The 23,084-nt window shown below is 43.8% G+C and overlaps 1 protein-coding gene across 5 annotated transcripts in view; it reads right to left on the bottom strand.

The window, feature by feature from the left end:
- fam228a (family with sequence similarity 228 member A) overlaps window positions 1–23,084 on the bottom strand; it is a 45,547-nt gene continuing 22,463 nt past the window's right edge. For 2 of the 5 annotated variants that reach the window (XM_070885223.1, XM_070885221.1), the window contains exons 6-8: window positions 22,501–22,588; window positions 11,321–11,465; window positions 1–282 (exon numbers count right to left, since the gene is read on the bottom strand). In XM_070885223.1, coding sequence (XP_070741324.1) covers window positions 249–282; window positions 11,321–11,465; window positions 22,501–22,588 — 267 coding nt within the window. In that variant the 3' untranslated portion in view covers window positions 1–248. Of the gene's footprint in view, window positions 283–591; window positions 834–11,320; window positions 11,466–22,500; window positions 22,589–23,084 lie in introns of those variants that run through there. The other 3 variants (XM_070885222.1, XM_070885226.1, XM_070885225.1) reach the window with 3 other exon arrangements.

Genomic DNA, 23,084 nt, shown 5'->3' with positions numbered 1-23,084 from the left:
TTGCATGTTAAGTAATATCATTTTATTACCAATTCGTTTGAGAGATGGTTGTTGCACAAGGAGGCTTTGGACAGCTTTCAAGAACTGGCATATCTTAGGACACAAATTGTTGTACAATAAATTAATCTGGAATATGTGTTTCTCCATGCCACGGTAGGTAATTAGACTGCCCATTCAATGTGAATCTTGGAAAAGTTTCTTGCAAATCTGCATCTTCAGTAAAAATGGATGATGAGGAACGTGTGTGTCTAGTTTCTCCTGGTTCTATGAATCATTCGTTTCCTTTGTGTAGATAAAATAAAAGTAATTTTTTTTAAAAATCCATTGTACATAACTTCAGTTCTAAACTGGTTAGTTAAACATTCATGTGGATGCTGGAACTTTGAAATAAAGACAGATAATGCTGGAAATACTCAGGTCAGGCAGCATCTGTGCAGACAGAGACAGGTTGATGACCTTTCATCAGAACATTCAGTTGTTTGCAGCTTTGAAGCTTGCAACACCAATGACTTGCATTTATATAGCGCCTTTAATGTAGTAAAACATCCCAACACTTCACAAGCGTGTAATCAGACAAAAGACACTAAAAAAGTTGTTCAAAGATAGGCTTTAATGATCATAGAATGACACCGCACGGAAGGTGGCCATTCGACCCATTGTGCCTGTGCCAGCTCTTTGGTAGAGCTCTCCAATTAATCCCATTTCCCTGTTCTTTCCCTGTAGAGTTGTATTTTTTTTTCTTTCAAGTATTAATCCAATTCTCTTTTGAAAGCTACTATTGAATCTGCTTCCATCATCCTTTCAGGCAGGGCATGCCAGATCACAACAACTCACTGTGTAAAAAAAAAAAAGTTTCTTCATGTCACTTCTTTTGCCAATTACCTTAAATCTGTGACCTCTGGTTACAGACCCTTCTGTCACATTTTCTCCTTATTTACTCTTATCAAAACCATTCATGATTTTGAGCATCTCTAAGGAGAACAACCCCAACTTCTCCTGTCTCGCCACATAACTGAAGTCCCTCATCCAAGTACCATTCTAATAAATCTCTTCTGCACCTGTCTAAGGCCTTGATATCTTTACTAAATTATGGTGCCCAGAACTGAACACAATACTCGAGCTGGGATCTAACCAGTGTTTTATAAAGGCTTACATAAACTTCCTTGCCTTTGTACTCTATTCCTCTATTAATAAAACCAAGGATCCATATGCTTTTTAACAGCCTTCTCAACTTGTCCTGCCAACTTCAAAGATTTGTGTACATACATCCCCAGGTCTCTCTGTTCCTGCACCCCCTTTAAAATTGTACCATTTAGTTCATTTTGCTTCTCCTCATTCTTTCTACCAAAATATAAGACTTTACACTTCTTCCCTGCGTTAAATTTCATCTGGCATGTGTCTAGCCCTTTACCCAGTCTGTCACTATCTTCCTCACTGTTTACTACATTTACAAATTTTGTGTCATTTGCAAATTTTGGAATTATGCCCTGTATACCTATGTCCTGGTCATTAATATATATCAAGAAGAGCGGTGGTCCTAGTACTGATCTCTGGGGAACACCACTGTGCACCTCCCTCCAGTCTGGAAAAACTACCGTTCACCACTACTCTGCTTTCTGTCCTTTAGCCAATTTTGTATCCATGTTGCCAATGACCCTTTAATCCCATGGGCTTGAATTTTGCTAACAAGTCTATTATATGGTACAGTACTTTGTCAAACACATTTTAAGTCCATATAAATATCAACTGCACTACCCTCATCAACCCTCTCCGCTACATCAAAGAGCAAGTTTTGCCTTTTAACAAATCCGTGCTGACTTTCATTTATTAGCCCATACCATTACAAATGCCAATTAATGTTGTCGTGGATTATGGTCTCTCAAAGTTTCCGACGCTCGGCTGACCGGCCTGTAGTTGTCAGGTTTATGCCTCTGCCCTTTTATTTAAAAAAAACAGGGATGTAACATTTACAATCTTCCAGTCCTCTGGCGCCACCCCCATATCCAAGGAGGATTGGAAGTTTGTGGTCAGAGCCTCTAATTTCCACCCTTGCCCCCGTAACCTAGGATGCATCCCATCTGGACTGGTTGACTTTTCTACTTTGAATGTCTTAAAGGAGGAGGAAGAGGTATAGGGTGGGAATTCCAGAGCTTAGGGACTAGACAGCTGATGGCATGGCCGCCAATGGTGGGGCGGAAGATGTTGGGGATGCACAACAGGCCAGAATTGGAGGAACACAAAGTTCTCAGAGGGTTGTAGGGCTACAGAAGGTTACAAAGATAGCAGGGGGCAGGCACAATGAGACCACAGTGGAATTTTAAATTGAAAATATTTGGGTACCAGGAGGCAAGGTCGGTCAGCGAACACAACAGTGATGGGTGAATGGGACTTTGTGCGAGTTAGGATATGGGCAACAGAGTTTTGAATGAGCTCAAGGTTATAGCGGGTGAAAGCTGGGAGGCTGGCCAGGAGAGCATTGAAATAGTCGAGTATGGAGGTAACAAAAGCACAGATGATGGTTTCAGCAGCAGATGGGCTGAGACAGGGCAGAGACAATGTCTCGGAGGTGGAAGTAGGCGGTCTTGGTGTTAGAGGATATGGAATTGAAGCTCAGCTCAGGGTCAAATAGGGCACTGAGGTTGCAAACTGTCTAGTTCAGCCTAAGACAATAGCCAAGGAGGTGGATGGAATCGGTGGCTAGGTAATGGAGTTTGTGGCGGGAACAGAAGACAATGGATGCCTGACAAGTGGGAAAATGTGAGGTTATCCACTTTGGCAGAAAAAATAGAAAAGCAAATTATAATTTAAATGAGAAATATTGCAAAGTGCTGCAGTACAGAGGGACCTGGGGATCCTTGTGCATGAAACACAATGTTAGTAATCAAGAAGGCAAATGGAATGTTGGCCTTTATTGCAAGGGGGATAGAGTATAAAAAGTAGAGAACTCCTGCTACAACTGTACAGGGTATTGGTGAGGCCACACCTGGAGTACTGCGTACAGTTTTGGTCACCGTATTTAAGGAGGGGTATACTTGCATTGGAGGCTGTTCAGAGAAGGTTCACTAGGTTGATTCTGGAGATGAAGGAGTTGACTTATGAAGACAGGTTGGGCCTATACACTTTGGAGTTCGGAAGAATGAGAGGTGATCTTATTGAAACAAAAAGGTAATGAGGGGGCTTGACAAGGTGGATGCAGAGAGGATATTTCCACTCATAGGGGAAACTAAAACTGGGGGAATAAGGGGCTGCCCATTTAGAACTGAAATGAGGAATTTCTTCTCCAAGAGTTGTAAATCTATGGAATTCTCTGCCCCAGAGAGCTGTGGAGGTTGGATCATTGAATATATTAAAGGCGGAGATGGACAGATTTTTGAGCGATAAGGGAATAAAGGGTTAAGGGGGAAGTGGAGCTGAGTCCATGATCAGATCAGCCATGATCTTATTTAGGGGCAGAGCAGGCTCGAGGGGCCAGGTGGCCTACTCTTGCTCCTATTTCTTAAGTTCTTATGTTCTAAGCAGCCTGACAGCACCAAGGCAGTGGAAAAATCAAGAGAGGTGGTGGTGAGGTAGAGCTAGGTGTCTTCGGTTTACATGTGGAATCTGATGATCTCTCTTCCGATTACGTTGCAGAGGGGTTGCATGTAGATGAGAAATAGGTGTGGATGGGTGCGGGGGGGGTGCGAGGGAAGAAAGAGATTCTCTGGCTACGACTGGATCGATAAGAATGGAACCAGGTGAGGGCAGTCCCACTCAGCTGGACAGCAAATGAGGATGGTGTGGCGTCAAAGGCTCGAGAAGGACGAGGAATAGTGCACCAGGACATAGGATGTAATTTGTGACTTTGATTAGGGCTGTTTCAGTGCTTTGGCGGGATGGAGATCTGATTGGAGAAATTCAAATGTGGAGTAGCGAGAAAATGGGCACGAACTTGGGAAGCGACAATACGTAATGTAAATATTTCACACAAGAAGTGATGGATCATTGCATTCACCATCTTGATGCATCTAAAAAAAAAAGTCAGTCCCAGCCTGCACCAAATTTTCTCTTGCTAGGGTGCACTTCCATAGGCGACAGTCACCTTCTACAATGTTGACAAATTGGCCATTCCTCATATGTAAACCTAAACAATGTGTTGTCAACAAGCTCCTTTAATGGGAAGGACATTACAGACGACATCTGCACGTACATACTTTACAGCTGGGATCACTAGAGAGCGATCCTTGCAACAAACATCATTAGACAGGATATAAAGCACAGAAACAGGCCATTCAGCCCAACCAGTCCATGCCGACATTTATGCTCCACTCGTACCTCCTCCAGTCTTTACTCATTTAACTATCAGCATCACCCTCTATTTTCTTCTCCCTCATATGCTTATCTTAAATGCATCCATAATATTCGCTTCAACCATTCCCTGTGGTAGTGAGTTCCACATTCTCATCACACTCGGTTTTTTGGAGGGCATCCGAAACGGAGGAGGACGCTCCATAGACCTTCGCGGTTCACAGTGTCAAAGGCCTTTGTAAGGTCGAAGAAGGCCATGTATAAAGGGCTGGTGCTGTTCCCTGCATTTTTCTTGCAGCTGTCGCGCTGCAAAAATCATGTCCATTGTGCCCTGTAGAGGACGAAATCCGCACTGACTCCGGGAGGAGCTCCTCAGCCACAGGGATAAGATGGTTGAGGAGGACTCTAGCGACAACTTTCCCAATGGCTAATAGCGGGGAGATTCCTTTGTAGTTGCCGCAGTCAGCCTTGTCCCCTTTTTTAAAGATGGTCATGATCACTGCATCTCTGAGATCTCCCGGCATGCTCTCCTCCCTCCAGATGAGAGATGAGGTCATGCATTCGCGCCAACAGAGCCTCTCCGCCATACTTCAGTGCCTCAGCAGGGATTCCATCCGCTCCTGTAGCCTTTATGTTCTTAAGTTGTTCTTAAGCTGTCTTATGGCTTTTTCAACCTCATGCAGTGCTGGGGTTTTACTGAGCTGGTGGCGGGTAGCATGCCACCTGCTCCACAACGACATGCAGGCCATGATCCTTACTAACTTATCCATTACAGACCCAAACCACATCCAGACCGGGGTCAAGCAGGGCTGCGTCATCGCCCCAACCCTCTTCTTAATCTTCCTCGTTGCCATGCTCCACCTCACAGTCAACAAGCTCCCCGCTGGAGTGGAACTAAACTACAGAACCAGTTCAACCTTCGTCGTCTCCAGGCCAGGTCCAAGATCACTCCAACCTCTGCCGTCGAGCTACAGTAGGCGGACGATGCCTGCGTCTGTGCACATAGAGGCTGAACTCCAAGTCATAGTCAATGTATTCATTCAGGTGTACGAAAGCATAGGCCTTACGTTAGACATCCATAAGACAAAGGTCCTCTACCAACCTGTCCCCGTCGCACAGCACTGCCCCCCCAGTCATCAAGATCCACGGTGCGGCCCTGGACAAAGTGGACCATTTCCCATACCTCGGGAGCCTCTTATCAACAAGAGCAGACATCGACAATGAGATTCAACACTGCCTCCAGTGTAGCCTTCGGCCGCCTGAGGAAAAGTGTGTACGAAGACTAGGCCCTCAAATCGGCCATCAAGCTCATGGTCTACAGGACTATAGTGATACCCGCCCTCCTGTATGGTTCAGAGACATAGACCATGTACAGTAGACACCTCAAGTCGCTGGAGAAATACCACCAACGATGTCTCCGCAAGATCCTGCAAATCCCCGAGGAGGACAGACGCACCAACGTTAGCGTCCTCGACCAGGCCAACATCCCCACTTGATCAGAAGCACTGACCACACTTGATCAGCTCCGCTGGGCAGGCCACATTATTCGCATGCCAGACACAAGACACCCAAAGCAAGCACTCTACTCGGAACACCTTCACAGCAAACGAGCTAAAGATGGGCAGAGGAAACGTTACAAGGACACCCTCAAAGCCTCGCTGATATAGTGCAACATCGCACTGACACCTGAGAGTCCCTGGCCAAAGACTGCCCTAAGTGGAGGAAGTACATCCAGGAGAGCGCCGAGCACCTCGAGTCTCATTGCCGAGAGCATGCGTTGGACTGTTCAACCACCTAAGGACTCATTTTGAGTGGAAGCAAGTCTTTCTTGATTCCGAGGGACTGCCGATAATGATGATGACTCTCTGAATGAAGATTTTGCATTTGAATTCCCTAATTGATTCCTTGGTGACTATCTTATAATGATGGCTTCTAGTTTTGCTCTTTCCCACAAGTGGAAATACTCTCTCTGTATCGACTCTATCAAAACGTTTCATAATGTTAAAGACCTCTATTAGGTCACCCCTTTTCAAGAGAAGAGACCCAGCCTGTTCATTCTTTCCTGATATGTATATCCTTGCAATTCTGGTATCATCCTTGTAAATCTGTTTTGCACCCTCTCCAGTGCTTCTATATCCTTTTTATAATATGGCAAACTGAATTGTACACAGTACTCCAAGTGTGGTCTAACCAAGGGTGATACAAGTATAACATAACTTCTCTACTTTTCAACTCAAACCCTCTAGAAATAAACCCTAATGCTTGGATTGCTTTTTTATGGCCTTGTTAACCTGTGTCACTACTTTTAGTGATTTGTGTATTTGTACTCGGAGATCCCTTTGCTCTTCTACCCCATTTAGATTCAGATTTTCCAAGTAATACGTGACCTCCCTATTTATCTTACCACAATGTAATATCTCACATTTATCTATGTTGAAATTCATTTGCCAATTATATGCCCATTCTACAAGTTTATTAATGTCGTCTTGTAATTTGTTGCCGTCCTCCTCAGTATTGACCATCACCCCCAATTTGGTGTCATCAGCAAATGAGTTTTTGATTCGTCTAAATTGTTAATATAAATTGTAACAGTGGTCCCAGCACTGATCCTTATGGAACACCACTTCCCACCTTCTGCCACTCTGAATAGCTACCCTTTATCCATATTCTGTTTTCGGACTTGAAGCCAGCTAGTTATCAATTCTTCTACGTATCCCCTGACACTGCATTCTTTGAACTTATTCATTAGTCTGTAATATGGTACCTTATTGAAGGCATTTTGAAAATCTAGATAAATTATATCTATTGCATTACCTTAAGAGTGGGAGAGGGATGATCCAGGTGCCGTGGTCCATGTAGGCACCAATGACATAGGTAGAACTAAGAATGAGGTTCTACTGAGGGAGTTTGATAAAGCTAGGGTCTAAATTAATAAGCAGAACCTCAAGGTTAATAATCTCTGGATTACGACCTGAGCCACGCACAAATTGGCATAGCGTCAAATGGATCAGAGAGCTAAATGCGTGCTCAAAGAGTGGTGTGGGAAGAATGGGTTTCAATTCATGGGGCACTGACACCATTACTGGCGAAAGAGGGAGCTGTTCCGTCGAGACGGGCTCCACTTAAACCAGGCTGGGCCTAGCGTCCTAGCGAGTCGAATTAACTAGGGCTGATGATAGGGCTTTAAACTAAAAAGTGGGGGGGTGGGGGGTCAGGTGAGAGGAAATTTAGAAATCTAAAGAGGATGGTCAATGCAATAGAGCAGTGTGGCGATTTGGGTAAAAATAAGCAGAGAGTAACAGGAAGGGACAGAGAGTTTAACGGTAGCAGTGCAGCAGAGAAGATCAAAGCAGGGAATAATGTTAAATGAAAGGCTCTGTATCTGAATGCACAAAGCATTCGTAACAAGGTAGATAAACTAGTGGCACAAATAGAGATAAATGGGTTTGATCTAATAGCCATTACAGAGACATGGTTGCAAGGTGACCAAGGTTGGGAACTAAATGTTCTAGGGTTCTTGATGTTTCGAAAAGACAGACAGAATGGTAAAGGAGGGGGAGTCGCCCTGATAATAAAGGATGACATAAGGACTATAGACAGCAAGGATCTCAGCTCGGAAGATCAGGAAGTAGAATCAGTATGGGTGGAGATAAGGAATAACAAAAGCCAGAAAACACTGATGGGAGTAGTATATAGGCTCCCTAACAGTAACTATACTGTAAGACAGAATAGTCATCAAGAAATAGGAGCTTGTAACAAGGGTAATGCAATAATTGTGGGGGTCTTTAATCTTACAGACTGGACAAATAAAATTGGCAAAGGTAGTATGGGGAACGAGTTCATGGAATGCATTCGGGACAGTTTCCCAGAACAATACGTGATGGAACCAACAAGAGAATAGGCTATTTTAGTCTTGTTTTGTATAATGAGACAAGATTAATTAGCACTCATAGTAAGGGATCCTCTGGGGCAGAGTGATCATAATAGGATATGAAATTCACATTACATTTGTGAGTGACTTGCCTAAGTCTTAAACTTAAATAAAGCCAATTATAGGTATGAAGGGCGAGTTGGCTACGGTAGATTGGAAAAATAGATCAAAAGGTGGTAGTAGATAAGCAGTGGCTAGCATTTAAAGAAATATTTCATAATTCTCAACAAAAATACATTCAACTGAGAAACAAAAACGCCACAGGAAAAGTGATCCATCCGTGGCTAACTAAAGAAGGATGGCATTAGATTGAAAGAAGAAATGTATAATGTATCGAAGAATAGTACTAAGTCTGAGGATTCGGAGAGTTTCAGAAACCAGCAAAGAATGACCAAAAAAATTGATAAAAAGGGAAAAAATAGAATGAGCGAGAACTGGCAAATATAAAAACAGATTGTAAGAGCTTCTATAAGTATGTAAAAAGGAAGAGAGTAGCAAAAGTAAACATCGGTCCCTTAGAGGCTGAGACAGTAAAAATTATTATGGGGAATAAGGAAATGGCAGAAACGTTGGTCTCTTAGAGGCTGAGACTGGAGAAATTATGGGAAATAAGGAAATGGCAGAAACTTTAAACAAATATTTTGTATCTGTCTTCACAGTAGAAGCCGTAAAAAACATACATAAAATGGTGGGGACAAAGGGTCTAATGAGGGTGAGAAACTTAATGTAATTAATACAAGTAGAGAAAAAGTTCTAGAGAAACTAATGGGACTAAAAGCCGACAAATCCCCTGCACCTGGCGGCCTACATCCTAGGGTTCTAAAAGAGGTGGCTGCATAGATAGTGGATGCATTGGTTTTGATGTTCTAGAATCTGGGGAATTTTGGAACAGTCCCAGCGGATTGGAAGGTAGCAAATGTAACACTGCCATTCAAGAAAGGACGGAGAGAAAAATAAGGCAACCACAGGCCAGTTAGCCTGATATCAGTCGTCAGAAAAATACTGGAACCCATTGTTAAGGAAGTGGTATCAGGGCACTTAGAAAATCATAACATGATTAGGCAGAGGCAACATGGTTTAATGAAAGGGAAATTGTGTTTGACAAATATACTAGAGTTTTTTTGAGGATGTAATTAGCAGGGTAAAGGGGAACCAGTGGATTTCCAAAAGGCATTTGATAAGGTGCCATATAAAAGGTTATTACACAAAATAAGGGCTCATGGGATTGGAGATAATGGATAGCATGGATAAAGGATTGGTTAACGAACAGAAAACAGAGTAGGGATAAACGGGTCATTTTCAGGTTGGCAGGCTGTAATTAGTGGGCTGCCGCAAGAATCAGTGCTGGGGTGCCTCAGCTATTTAAAATCTATATTAATAACCTAGATGAAGGAACAGAGTGTAATGTATCCAAGTTTGCTGATATATAGCTAGGTGGGACAATAAGCTGTGAGGCGAACAAAGAGTCTGGAACGGGATATAGATAGACTAAGTGAGTGGGCATATAAAAACAGAATGCTGCAAATCTCAGCGGGTCAGGCAGCATCTGTGGAGAGAAAAACAAAGTTAACGTTTTGGGCCGACGACCCTTCGTCAGAACTGCCGAATGATTGAAAAGAGCACATTCTTAAGCACTGAAAGGGGGAAGGAAAGAAAAAACAAAAGGGAAGGTCTGTGATAGGGTGGAAGGCAGGAGAGATGAGAGACAAAAGGGATGATGGGCTGAATTGAAATGGTAATGACAGAAGTTAGAAAAAGGTTAATTTGGATAGGGTGTGAATGGTGGAATAATGACCAGCTGCCATTAGAGACAAAGAGGATAAAAACATAAGATGTGGGGGGGGGGGGGGGGTGGAAGGGAGCCAAAGATGGCCAGAGGTTATGCTCTGAAATTGCTGAACTCTACTTTAGGCACTTTACAACCTTCTGGACTCAACATAAAGATGAGGTGCTATTCCTCGAGCTTGCATTGAGCTTCATTGGAACAGTGCAAAAAAGATTTGTTCCTTTTTGCTTTCCTAACTTTTTTGACCTCGCCTAATCTCTTTGTATTTTCTCTCATCATGCTCTCCTGTACTGTCCATATACTTATTGTATTTTCTGTCATCATGCTCTCCCTGTACTGTCCATGTACTTATTGTAAGCCTCTTTCCTTACCCTCAATTTTTCCCTTATTTCTTTATTCCTTTCCTAAGCCTATGGACACCAGAGGTCAAATGTGACACCCCCAACTCAGCACAGATCAGCGATCAAACTTAGAACCTGCTTGATATGCATGGTTTAAAGAACAAACTTGCTTACATATAGCTCCTTTCTCAATCTCAGGATATCCAGAAACATCTCGCCACTACTTGTGAAGTGTTGTCAGGCACATGAGACAACCGATTTGCACATAGCGAAGTCCCAGCAACAGCAATGTGAGGAAGAACTAGGTAATCTGCTTTGGTGGTGTTGACTGACAGTTTGACAAACATCTTATTTTCTACATAATGACTGAGCACAAATTTGGCTTATAAGTTCAGAGACATTTAATAATTATATTCTACACTTAGTCACTAGATCCACCAGCTGTAAAAATGTGTTTACTAGTTTCTGCATCTACTGTCTTATATCAGTTTACATTGTTACTTCAAGTGCCAAAGTACATGTCTTTAGTTGTAAAGCCTCTGGCAGAACAACAAATGTGGCATTATAGAAATTTATTTTTTTGACAGCCTGGAAACTTGAGGTATACAGACAAATAAAATTAAGGCCATCAATTTATTTACTACACATTGAACGTGAATTTTTAGCAGATTTTAGACCCACATTTACTGGATCAGTAGTTAACTTAAGACATCATTTTTCTTCGTCATTGTGCCAAGTATGGTTAAAAGTAAAGATGATTATTAAGCGAAAATGTTTGAAAAGACTTATTTTGCATCATCATTCTAATGAAATGTCAAACTGCTTATGTAATTAATTTTAATTGCTTAATCTTTGTATTTGTGGACAAATTGAAGATTGGCTTCAGAAGCCATGGACAGTCCAAAGACGACTTTAATTAGTCTGCCACTATAGAATAGTGAGGACGGAAATGGAAAAGTATGGCAAAATATTAGTTACCTGCTTCTTTGTCGGACATCACTCTCAATATAGCTTAGTGGTACAAGGAGCCATGTAATGCTGTCAATATTCTGGCGACCCAATGGAACCAGAGGTAGTTTTGTCTGGTGATATTCTTCTGTTTCTTTCAAAGTGTAAACTTTACCTGGGTTAGGGATAGAGGTAAAAGTTCCGTACTTAAAATCATTACATACTGAAAGAAATGTTTTCGTGACTGTTGGATATATTGGGCTCAATTTTCCCCAGTATTTGCTCCGTTTTTTTGGAGTAGGTTGCTTTTTCTGGCCTAACTTAAAAATCCCCAGTTTCCCCAATCAATTTGCACCAGCGTAACTGACTTAGTTACGTTATTTTTTAGGTACCTTTTTTTTTCTCAAAACGGGACGTTACCAGCCATCTACGCCAATTCTGGCCATTTAGGCGACTTTAGCCAGCTAATAAAGCGGATGAGCTAAGAGCACAGGTAGACACTTGGGAGTATGACATTACAGAAACATGGCTGAAAGAGGGGCAGGTTTGGCAGATCAATATTCCTGGCTACAGGATTTTTAGACATGATAGAGAGGGGTTAAAAAAAGGGTGGGGGGGAGTTGCGGTACTGATTAAAGAAACTATTACAGCGGTGAGGAGGGATGATATGTTAGAGGGATCATCAACTGAAAAATAAAAAAGGGGCGATCACACTGCTGGGAGTGTATTATAGACCCCCAAACAGTAGGAGGAAGATAGAGGAGCAAATATGTAGGCAAATTGCTGTGAAGTCTAAAAACCATCGGGTAGTAATAGTAGGGGATTTTAACTATCCAAATATTGATTGACACAAATTTAGTGTGAAGGGTATAGAGGGTGTGGAATTCTTGAAATGCATTCAAGAGAACTTTTTTAGTCAGTATGTAGCAAGCCCAACTCGAGAGGGGGCGGTCTTGGATTTTGTTTTGGAGATTGAAGCTGGGCAGGTTGAAGGGGTATTAGTGGGGGAGCATTTGGGTGCCAGTGACCATAATTCAGTCAGATTCAAGTTGGTTATGGATAAGGACAAGAATAGGCCTGAAATAAAAGTTCCAAATTGGGGAAAAGCTAATTTTGCTAAATTAAGGAGTGATTTGGCCATAGTGGAATGGAAACAGCTACTTTTGGGTAAATCAGTGTTGGAACAGTGGGAAGCATTCATTGAGGAGATCCGGAAGGTTCAGGCCAATCATGTGCCCTTAAAGAAAAAGGCTGGGAAATATAATTCTAGAGCCTCCTGGATGTCTAGGGACTTACAGGGGAGGATTAAGAAAAAAAGGAAGCTTATGTCACACATCAACAGCTAAATACTTTAGAATCTTTCGAGGAATATAGAAAGTTAAGAGGCAAAATTAAAAAGGATATTAGGAATGCTAAGAGAGAGCACGAGAAATTCTTGGCCAGTAAAATTAAGGAAAACCCTAAGATGTTTTATAAATATATTAAGAGTAAGAGGAAAGGGTAAGGCCTATTAGAGACCACGAGGGTAATCTTTGTGTGTTGGTAGGGTTCTTAACGAATATTTTGCATCTGTTTTCACAAAGGAAAGAGGTAATGCAGATACTGCTATAGAGGAGTGTGATATTCTGGATGAAATAAATATAGTGAGAGAAGAAGTATCAAGGGGTTTAGCAGTTTTGAAAGTAATAAGTCCCCAGGCCTGGATGAAATGCATCCCAGGTTGTTGAGTGAAGTAAAAAAGGAAATAGCAGAGGCCTTGACCATCATTTTCCAGTCCTCTTTGGATATGGGCATGGTGCCGGAGGATTGGAGGACTGCTAATGTAGTACCCTTGTTTAAGAAGGGGAAAAGGGATAGGCCGAGAAATTACAGGCCTGTCAGCCTAACATCAGTGGTGGAAAAATTATTGGAAAAAATTCTGAAAGACAGGATAAATCTGGATTTGGATAGGCAAGGATTAATTAGGGACAGTCAGCACGGATTCGTTAAGGGAAGATCATGCTTGACTAACCTGATTGAATTTTTTGAGCAAGTAACCAAGAGGGTTGATGAGGGTAGTGCGTACGATGTGTAGTATATATGGACTTTAGCGAGGCTTTTGATAAGGTCTCTCATGGTAGACTGGTCATGAACGTTAAAGCCCATGGGATCCAGGGCAAAGTGGCAAGTTGGATCCAAAATTGGCTTGGAGGCAAGAAGCAAAGGGTAATGATTGATGGATGTTTTTGTGACTGGAAGGATGTTTCCAGTGGGGTTCCGCAGGGCTCAGTACTGGGTCCCTTGCTTTTTGTGGTATATTGAGGGAGTGCAGCGAAGGTTCACCAGACTGATTCCCGGGATGGCGGGACTGACCTATCAAGAAAGACTGGATCAACTGGGCTTGTATTCACTGGAGTTCAGAAGAATGAGAGGGGACCTCATAGAAACATTTAAAATTCTGACGGGGTTAGACAGGTTAGATGCAGGAAGAATGTTCCCAATGTTGGGGAAGTCCAGAACCAGAGGTCACAGTCTAAGGATAAGGGGTAAGCCATTTAGGACCGAGATGCGGAGGAACTTCTTCACCCAGAGAGTGGTGAACCTGTGGAATTCTCTACCACAGAAAGTTGTTGAGGCCAATTCACTAAATATATTCAAAAAGGAGTTAGATGAGGTCCTTACTACTAGGGGGATCAAGGGGTATGGCGAGAAAGCAGGAATGGGGTACTGAAGTTGAATGTTCAGCCATGAACTCATTGAATGGCGGTGCAGGCTAGAAGGGCCGAATGGCCTACTCCTGCACCTATTTTCTATGTTTCTATGTTTTCTATATCAACGATTTAGATTTGAAAATAGGGGGGTATGATTAAGAAGTTTGCAGAAGATGCTAAAATTGGCTGTGTGGTTGATAATGAAGAGGAACGTCATGGGCTGCAGGAGGATATCAATCTACTGGTCAGGTGGGCAGAGCAGTGGCAAATGGAATTTAATTCAGAGAAGTGTGAGGTGATGCACTTCGGGAGGGCTAATAAGGAAAGGGTATACACATTAAGCAGTAGGTCACTTAATTGTGTAAATGAACAAAGGGACCTTGGAGTGCTTGTCCACAGATCCCTGAAAGTAGCAGGCCAGGTACATAAAGTGGTTAAGAAGGCATATGGAATGCTTGCCTTTATTGGCCGGAGCATAGAATATAAGAGCAGGGAGGTTATGCTTAAATTGTATAATACTTTGGTTAGGCCACAGCTGAAGTACTTGTCGTCATATTATAGGAAGGACGTGATTGCACTAGAGAGGGTGCAGAGGAGATTTAACTCGGATGCTGCCTGGAATGGAGAATCTTTGTTATGAGGACAGATTGGATAGGCTGTGTTTGTTCTCATTGGAATAGAGGAGGTTGAGAGGAGACCTCATCGAGATGTACAAAATATTGAGGAGCCTGGACATAGTGTATAGTAAGGGTCTATTTCCATTGGTCTATTATGAGGGGGCATAGTTTTAAGGTGGTTGGTGGAAGGTTTAGAGGGGATTTGAGGGGGGGGGGGACTTCTTTACGCAGAAGGTTGTGGAGATCTGGAACTCGCTGGCTGGAAGAGTGGTGGATCCAGAAACCCTCACCACTTTTAAGAGATGGTTGGATGGGCACTTAAAGTGCCGTAATCTGCAGGGTTACAGACCTAGAGCTGGTAATTGGGATTAGATTAGATGACCATTGTTGGTCGGCGCAGATATAATGGTAAGTACTGTAGGGAATAGAATACGGCCAGGGTGATCGCCTGGACGGGTCGGAGAGGAATTTTCCCAGATTTTTTCTCCCTAAATTGGCCTGGGTTTTTATCTGGTTTTGACCTCTCCCAGGAGATCACATGGCTCCAGTTGGGGTGGAGTGTAGATGTTTTTAGTAGAAGGGGTGTTGCCGTGATGTGGGGCGGACTGGTTGCTCTTTGCCTTTCCCTCATTGTTCATGGGTTTGTATGTAACCTTTAGGGCTGCTGACGAAGGGCCGTGCGACTCTTTGTCGGCCGGCGCAGACATGATGGGCCGAAATGGCCTCCTTCTGCGCTGTAAATTTCTATGTTTCTAATAAGTACTCCATTTCTACTTAGGCCAGCGTATGTGGCCACTCGAGAAAACCCTTGCAGAGAGTTAAAGAAATCGGCGCAGGTAAGTAAATCGGAGGCCATTCGGCCTGGGCTAAGGGCGGGAAGCGGAGCGGACCTGGACCGGCACAAAATCGGGGGCCACAGAGCAGCGGGAAGGCACCGGAGCGGCTCAGGGTGAAGGGAGTGACCTTGGCCGGCACGAAATCGGGGGCCACAGAGCGGCAGGAAGGCACCAGAGAAGCTCGGCGGGTGAAGGGAAGGAGGAAGCAATCTGACTGGCAGGCAGGCACTCACCACAGCGGACCAGGAAGGAACCTCACTCGGACTGGAGAGGGTCGCAGACAGCTGATCTGAAGGTTTGGCGGCCGGGGAGGGGGGAGGGAGCGAGGTCACAAAACTCAAGGGGGTGGGGAAAGAGAGGAGAGGACAAAAGACCTATTGTGTGGTCCATCCATACAGACCTTGGGGAGAGAGAGAGAACGAACTGCGAACCTGTACTGCCTGCTTTCCTGCCGTTTTGAGCTTCTTTGAAAGTTTAACTTTACGTATGGGGGCAATACTGAATGCCATACCTTGTGCTAGTGTTCTGAATCATTGTGCTACGTAGGAGACAATTGATTAGAGTTCATCACATCAGGAATATCAGAACCCATAGGGTATTGGGCAGGAAGCCTTACCCACCTCGGGAATATCGCGACAGGCGTTCGTACTTGCACCTGAGTGATGTAGACTGTGTCAGAAGGCTGCGTTTCTGCAGAGAAGTTGTCTGTGAGATCTGTGAATTGCTGAGACCAGACCTGCAGCCGAGAAGCGTCAGATGGACTGCTTTGTCAGTTCAAGTGAAGGTTCACTTTCATTCTATGCCTCCAGATAGTTTCAAGCTACAACTGGAGATGCGTGCACCATCTCTCAACATGCAATACATGTCTTCATTCGCCAGGTCACGGCTGCACTGTATGCATGGAGGAATGACTTCATCTAGTTCCCAATGACCGTCGAAGCAATCCATGACAGGGCTGTGGGGTTCTCAAGGACTGCTGGCTTCCCAAAGGTACAGGGCTGCATTAAAATACCCACATCGCCTTGCGAGCACGTTTGCAGGATTCCGAGATGTTCAGGAATAGAAAAGGCTTCCACTCCATTAATGTGCAGCTTGTGTGTGACAACATGCATCGCATCATGTTAGTCGATGCAAGATATCCTGGCAGCACCCACGATCCTATGCGACAGCGTTATATCTGCCATGTTTCAGCAGCAGCCAGAAGGGCAGAGCTGGCTACTGGAAGACAAAGGGTACGGCCTCGCCACTTGATTCATGACACCCGGACGGAAGCTGACCGTGAATACAATATGTCGCACATTGCAACGCGTAGCATCATAGACCCCAAGTTTCGTCCTGCGGCAAAAACGGCGCACCTCCGAGCTGGGCGCCTGTTTTTCGCGCCGAAAACTGCGCCTAAAAAAAAGTCCGATATTCTGCTCGATGTCTGCTTGACGTGGCGCGCTCTTCGCAGCAGGGGGTGGAGCCTAACACTCGCGCCGATTTTCTAAGTAGCAGGGGGCGGGTACAATTTACATTAGCCTTCGTGGTGCCGGCAACCCTGCGCGTGCGCATTAGAGCGTGCGCGCACACGCAGTCTCACACAAATATTGGCACTCGGCCATTTTTAAAAATACTGCAGAAAAAGTGAAGATTTGTTTCTTGGATCCCTGCAAAGGCTTGTAATTTCATTTTTTTTGATATTTCTGTGTGTGAGGGAGTGCTTTTAGCAGCACTGCTGAATAAATCACCTGCTGAAATCAGTGAGTTCAGCTTTTCACTTTTTAATTTAAATTTGCAGAACCGGTGCTGCATTGGTGCATGCAAATTAAGGACTGTGTGTTTGGAGAAATAAGAGTGCCAATTCAACTTTGCAATAATACGTGGTGTTGACAATGCAGCACCCATTCTGCAAATTTAAATATAAAACTGTCGATGTGGCTGCCTCTCCCTGTCCAAATGGCCTCAGTCCCCCTCACAGCTCGAAGGCTGCTGCTGTATCTTCGGCTGCCGTCGAGCCACTGACGCCGCCCCTAAAGTGTGGCCGAATGGCCTCAAGAACCTTAATGAGCTGCGTGTGTCAGGTGTTGATTCTTCGGCTGCCGGCCAGCCACTGACGCCGCTGATATCCTATGGCCGAATGGCCTCACGTCTGTCCGCTGCTGATTCTTCGGCTGCCGGCCAGCCACTGACGCCGCCCCTAAAGCGTGGCCGAATGGCCTCAAGAACCTTAATGAGCTGCGTGTGTCCTGCGTTGATTCTTCGGCTGCCGGCCAGCCACTGACGCCGCTGCTATCTCATGGCTGAATGGCCTCACATCGGTCCGCTGCTGATTCTTCGGCTGCCGGCCAGCCACTGAAGCCACTGATATCTCATGGCCGAATGGCCACGGGTCCGTCCGGTGCTGCTTCTTCACGGCCAGCCACGAAGAGAATGAAGGCCTGCCTCAAGCACTGCAGCTCAGCTCGAAGCTTGCTGCCGCTGCCGTCGAGACACTGACGCCACACCCCTGCCTGTCTCCAACATGAAAGGCCTACCTGAAGCACAGCAGCTCGAAGGCTGATGCTATTTCACACAGGTAGGAACATGGTTTATTTAATCTTTTCTTTGCTTATAAATTTTTATTCAGGTTGGATTTATTTGTATAATATTTGTACAAGTATAACTAAGGATTGATTGTAGAATTTAATGACTTCCCTTCCCCGCCCCCCCCCCCCCACCCCCCCACCTACCTCATCCCCGACACCTAATTTGTAACCTACGCCTGATTTTCTAAAGTGTAGACAAGGTTTTTTCGAGCGTACAAAAATCTTCACTTACTCCATTCTAAGTTAGTTTGGAGTAAGTTTTCACTGCCGAAACTTTAAAAACAGGCATAAGTGGCCGGACACGCCCCCTTTTGAAAAAAAAAATTCTGTTCCAAAGTGAAATTGTTCTAACTGACTAGAACTGGAGCAAACTAAATGACGAGTATTCCGATTTCTAAGATACTCCGTTCTACACCAGTTGCTCCTAAAAATCAGGAGCAAATCATGTGGAAACTTGGCATCTTGAAAGTGTTTCCGATGCCTGGACCATTCCGGAGGCTACTTGCAATACTCCCCTAAGATTGTCAGTCAATTCACTGTTGTGTGCTGCATAACGTAGCCATCATGAGGAAGGTGGAGGTGGAGGAAGGAGGAAGGCGGTGGAGACGACTATGCAAGTGCCTGAGGCCGGAGCACGATGGGCCATCGTGCTCCTTTAACGATTGCTCGAGCCTTGCACCAGCAACTCATCCGTGAAAGCTTTTACTGATGCCTGAGGGGTTAAGCGACAACTATTCCATATGAAGATGTTTATTATTTGGAGCTGTTCTGTAATGTGTTGTGTTAATGGAACATGATTCAGTTTTAATGTAAAATATTTTATTGTAAAGTTTATTAACTTTACTGTAATAAAATTATTCTTGTATCAAACTTTTCTTTAATATGACTCTTTAAGATCACTTAAACTTGTAAATTTACATAACTTACAAAAAACTTTTAATGCGAGAACATTTACATAAGAACATAAGAAATAGGAGCAGGAGTAGGCCATACGGCCCCTCGAACCTGCTCCGCCATTCAATAAGATTATGGCTGATCTGATCATGGACTCAGCTCTACTTCCCTGGCCGCTCCCTATAACCCCTTATCGTTCAAGAAACTGCCTATTTCTGTCTTAAATTTATTCAATATCCCGGCTTCCACCGCTCTCTGAGGCAGCAAATTCCACAGATTTACAACCGAGAAGAAATTTCTGTTTTAAGTGCACGGCCCATTATTCTAAGATCATGCTCTCTAGTTCTAGTCTCCCCCATCAGTGGAAACATCCTCTCTGCATCCACCCTGTCAAGCCCCCTCATAATCTTACACGTTTCGATAAGATCACCTCTCATTCTTCTGAATTCCAATGAGTAGACGCCCAGCCAACTCAACCTTTCCTCATAAGTCAACCCCCTCATCCCCGGAATCAACCTAGTGAACCTTCTCTGAACTGCCTCCAAAGCAAGTATATCCTTTCCTAACTATGGAAACCAAAACTGCACACAGGATTCCAGGTGTGGCCTCACCAATACCCTGTATAGCTGTAGCAAGACTTTCCTGCTTTTATACTCCATCCCCTTTGCAATACAGGCCAAGATTCCATTGGCCTTCCTGATCACTTGCTGTACCTGCATACTATCTGTTATGTCTTGACTAAAGTGTCAGACTAGATACTGCAAGCACAAAGTAAGGTGTGACCGTAGTTCTTTATTACAGATCTCTCGGTGCCTCTCCAACCTGTGAAGCCTCCTTATATACAGGTGCTCCCAAGAGAAACGGAGAAAGAACGCGACAGGCTGTGGGTGGGGAAAGAAACGGAGAAAGAATGTGGCAGGCTGTGTGTGTGTGGGAGGGGGGCGGGGGAGGGGAGAGAGAGGAAGAGAGAGAAACTAAGAAACACGGCAGGCTGGAGGATGGTGGTAATGCCCCACTGAGCATGCACGAATGCTGCAATGGGCATGCGTGTGCTGCCGGCACTCGCACAGTCGCTCAGATCAGGCCCCACCCCCCTGCCAGCTCTGCGCGGCCAGCACGGACCTAGCTCCGCCCCCCTCTTTTATTGTACGCCACATGCCAGCTCCACAGATGGCCCGAGAATCGGCCACGATCACACGGATTTTTTTCGGCACTCCTTCTGAGATAAAATGTCAGCCGGGGGGGCTTGGAGGTGTGCTGAAAAAAATGGAGGACCAAATTTGGGCCCTAAGTCCTCTTTCATTTCTCTGCAGTTTGTTTTTCTCCAATCAACTTTTGTTTTGGCTGTTTTCTTACTCTGCTAATATGATAGATAATGATGTTGAATATTTGATTTTAATATCCAGCTTGCTGCATTTTTTTTTAAATGCTCTTGGGGCTGTCACTGACACTGGTAAAGCACATTTACTGCTCATCTTTAGTTGTCCTAAGGTGTTTGATAGTAAACTTTCTCCTTGAATCGTTGGCAGTCCTTGTGGTGACGTTGCTCCCCTGATAGTGTTAAGCAGGATATCCCAGGATACTGACCAAGTGACAATGAAGGAAAGGCAAACGATGGTGTCTGATCGAGGAGAACTAGGTGATGATCCTCCTCTCATGCTAGTGCTGCTCGTCCTTCTCAGTGGTAGAGATCACAGGAAAAGAAGGTGCTGTTGAAGAAACCTTGGCAATTGCTATAGAGCATCCTGTAGGTAGTACATGCTACAACCACAGTGCACCAGTGATGGAGGGGTGGACACTGAGTTCAATGACAGGGTGCTGAACAAACAAATTGCTCTGTTCTGGGTGGTTGAGTCCCTAGAGCATTGTTACAGCTGCACCCATCCAGGTGATTGGTGAGTTTTTCATAATTCTTCTGATTCGAGTCTTGTAGACGGTGGAGAAGGTCTAAGGGGTCAGAAGGTTAGCCAGACATAAGCGTTCCAAGTCTGCCCTCTCTTATAGCCATGGTGTTGATATGGGTGGTCTAGTCAGGATTTTGGTCAATGGTGATTCCCAACATGTTGATGGTAGGGAACTCGATAATGGTAGTGCCTGAAGGTTAGAGGACATAGCATGGCTTCCTCTTGTCCAAGATAGTCATTACCTGCCATTTGTGTACCTTCATCCCCCAACAGCTTCTAATAACCTGTAATGGCCTTTCTTTTAAAGGGCAGATATCAAACAAGTTTCCTTTTTCATAGACTGACTACATTATTCCAGACTAGTTAAGTTTTCTTCTAATGAGAGATTAACCTTTCCCTTCAAAACTACAACAATTACAAACATTGAAATCAAAGTGAGGAAAGAGCTTTTTTCCCTTTTTCAGCACAAATCCCGTAGTTCCTCAAAAATACCAGAGCTTAACTAATTGGGATCAGGTTTTCATCTGGCTTTTCCTCTTTTTTGATATCTTTCTGAACTACTTTGCTCTTCAAAAAAATGTGTTTGAAATATTAATGCTAGAGTTGGAGCCATTTTATTTTCATTTCTGGTACCCAATCCAAACTAAAACACTCTAGGAGAGATACTGCAGGGTCACATCTCTTTAGCAATTAGCCCTCATCTCAGAAGACTACTCCAATGCAATTTACGTTCCAATTTCAAAACCAGCTACCCTTATAGGCTCCCAATTATAATTTAGTACCAATTTACCACCAGTTTGTGCTAGGCCCCATAAGGAGCCTGTGTGAAAAGGATGAAACAGATGAAAAAGAGAGACAGAGAATGAGACTTTCAACCTACTAGTCTCCACGAATAACAACTTCGATTTAGATAGCGCCTTTAACACAGAAAAATGTTCCAAGACACTTCACAGAAACGTAAATCAGACAAAAATGGATGCGGAGCCATAGTAGGAGGTTAGGACGGGTGACTGAAAGCTTGATCAGAGAGGTAGGTTTTCAAAGAGATTCTTAAAAGAGCAGAAAAGTGGAAAGGCAGAGAGGGAATTTCAGAGCGTCGGGCTTCGACAGCTACCAATAGTGGGGCAAAAGGAGTTGGGAATTCACAAGAGGCTAGAGTTGCAGGAACATAGTTCAAACCCAGAATCATATAGGAAAAAGAACAGTGTTTCTCCAACTGATTTCACCAGTCAGCAACTTAAAAAAAAAAATCAGTATTACAACTCTCTTCTCTGATTTACTAGTTCTATTTTGATAGGCTACTTTCACCCCTTCAAACTTGCTGATTTATCAACTGAAGGAGGCTTAATTGACCCAAATTTATGTTGCCAATAAAAGTATTGTGAATACAAATAAAAGTAATTTTCTTTGCTATTAGCAAGATACTATTCAAATTAGTTGAATAATTAAAAAATAATGATCTGGTATTTTATATTGTATACTCCATTTTGAGTATGGTCGAAAATAAGGAATCAATGTTGAAATATTAAATATTGCTTTATATGTAAAGAAGGTCGAAGCATACTTTATAAGTTACTATGTTACCCAAATACAGTTTAAAGTGAAGCTTTTCTCCACCCCAACTAAACTAAATGGTTTAATTTTTCCACCTGCAAAACTACTCCCATGCACTGAAATCCATTTTTTAATGAATTTCACAAACCTTTTTGACATTGCAGTATGGCACTGTCTTCCTCATTCTTGTTTCGACTCTGCATAAGCAGAGGATCATCGAGAGTTGAAGTCCTTGTCTGCAGAAAGAGTAAATCTTATAGAAATATCATCAACATTAATTACAAGGAATTAACACTAAACAAATCTTGGTACTTAAAAAGTACAGAATAAAAAAATTTAATTTTCAATAACTACTGGCAATTTTCTCATAGCATATTATTCCATAAATCTCTCGTAATTACATTGGAAACACCTTTAATATCCTTATATGAAAATCTGACGGAACTATATCACTTTCAAGTTTACCACAGAAACCTGCAAGAGACAATTTTGGGCCCAAATTTGACCAGTACAGATTTCTGGCGCACTCACCAGAGGTGCGCCGCTTTTGTAGAACTCCAAGGACGCCAAAAATCTTCAGGCCGAGTTTGGCCGCTTCCCAGCCTCTCATCGATGGTGGCGTAGCATGGCAACTGGATTCGGGAGCGGAGCCAGGTCCCAGCACTACCTCTGCACATGCGCGCTAGAGTGTGCATGCATGCGCAGTAGCTCCTCGCCCCCAGAATCTGTGAG

The sequence above is a fragment of the Pristiophorus japonicus genome, chromosome 7, assembly GCF_044704955.1.
Source record: "Pristiophorus japonicus isolate sPriJap1 chromosome 7, sPriJap1.hap1, whole genome shotgun sequence".
In the NCBI taxonomy this organism is placed as follows: Eukaryota; Metazoa; Chordata; class Chondrichthyes; family Pristiophoridae; genus Pristiophorus; species Pristiophorus japonicus.
The sequence above is the reverse complement of the archived record's forward strand: the minus strand, read 5'-3'. Positions and strand labels throughout refer to the sequence as shown.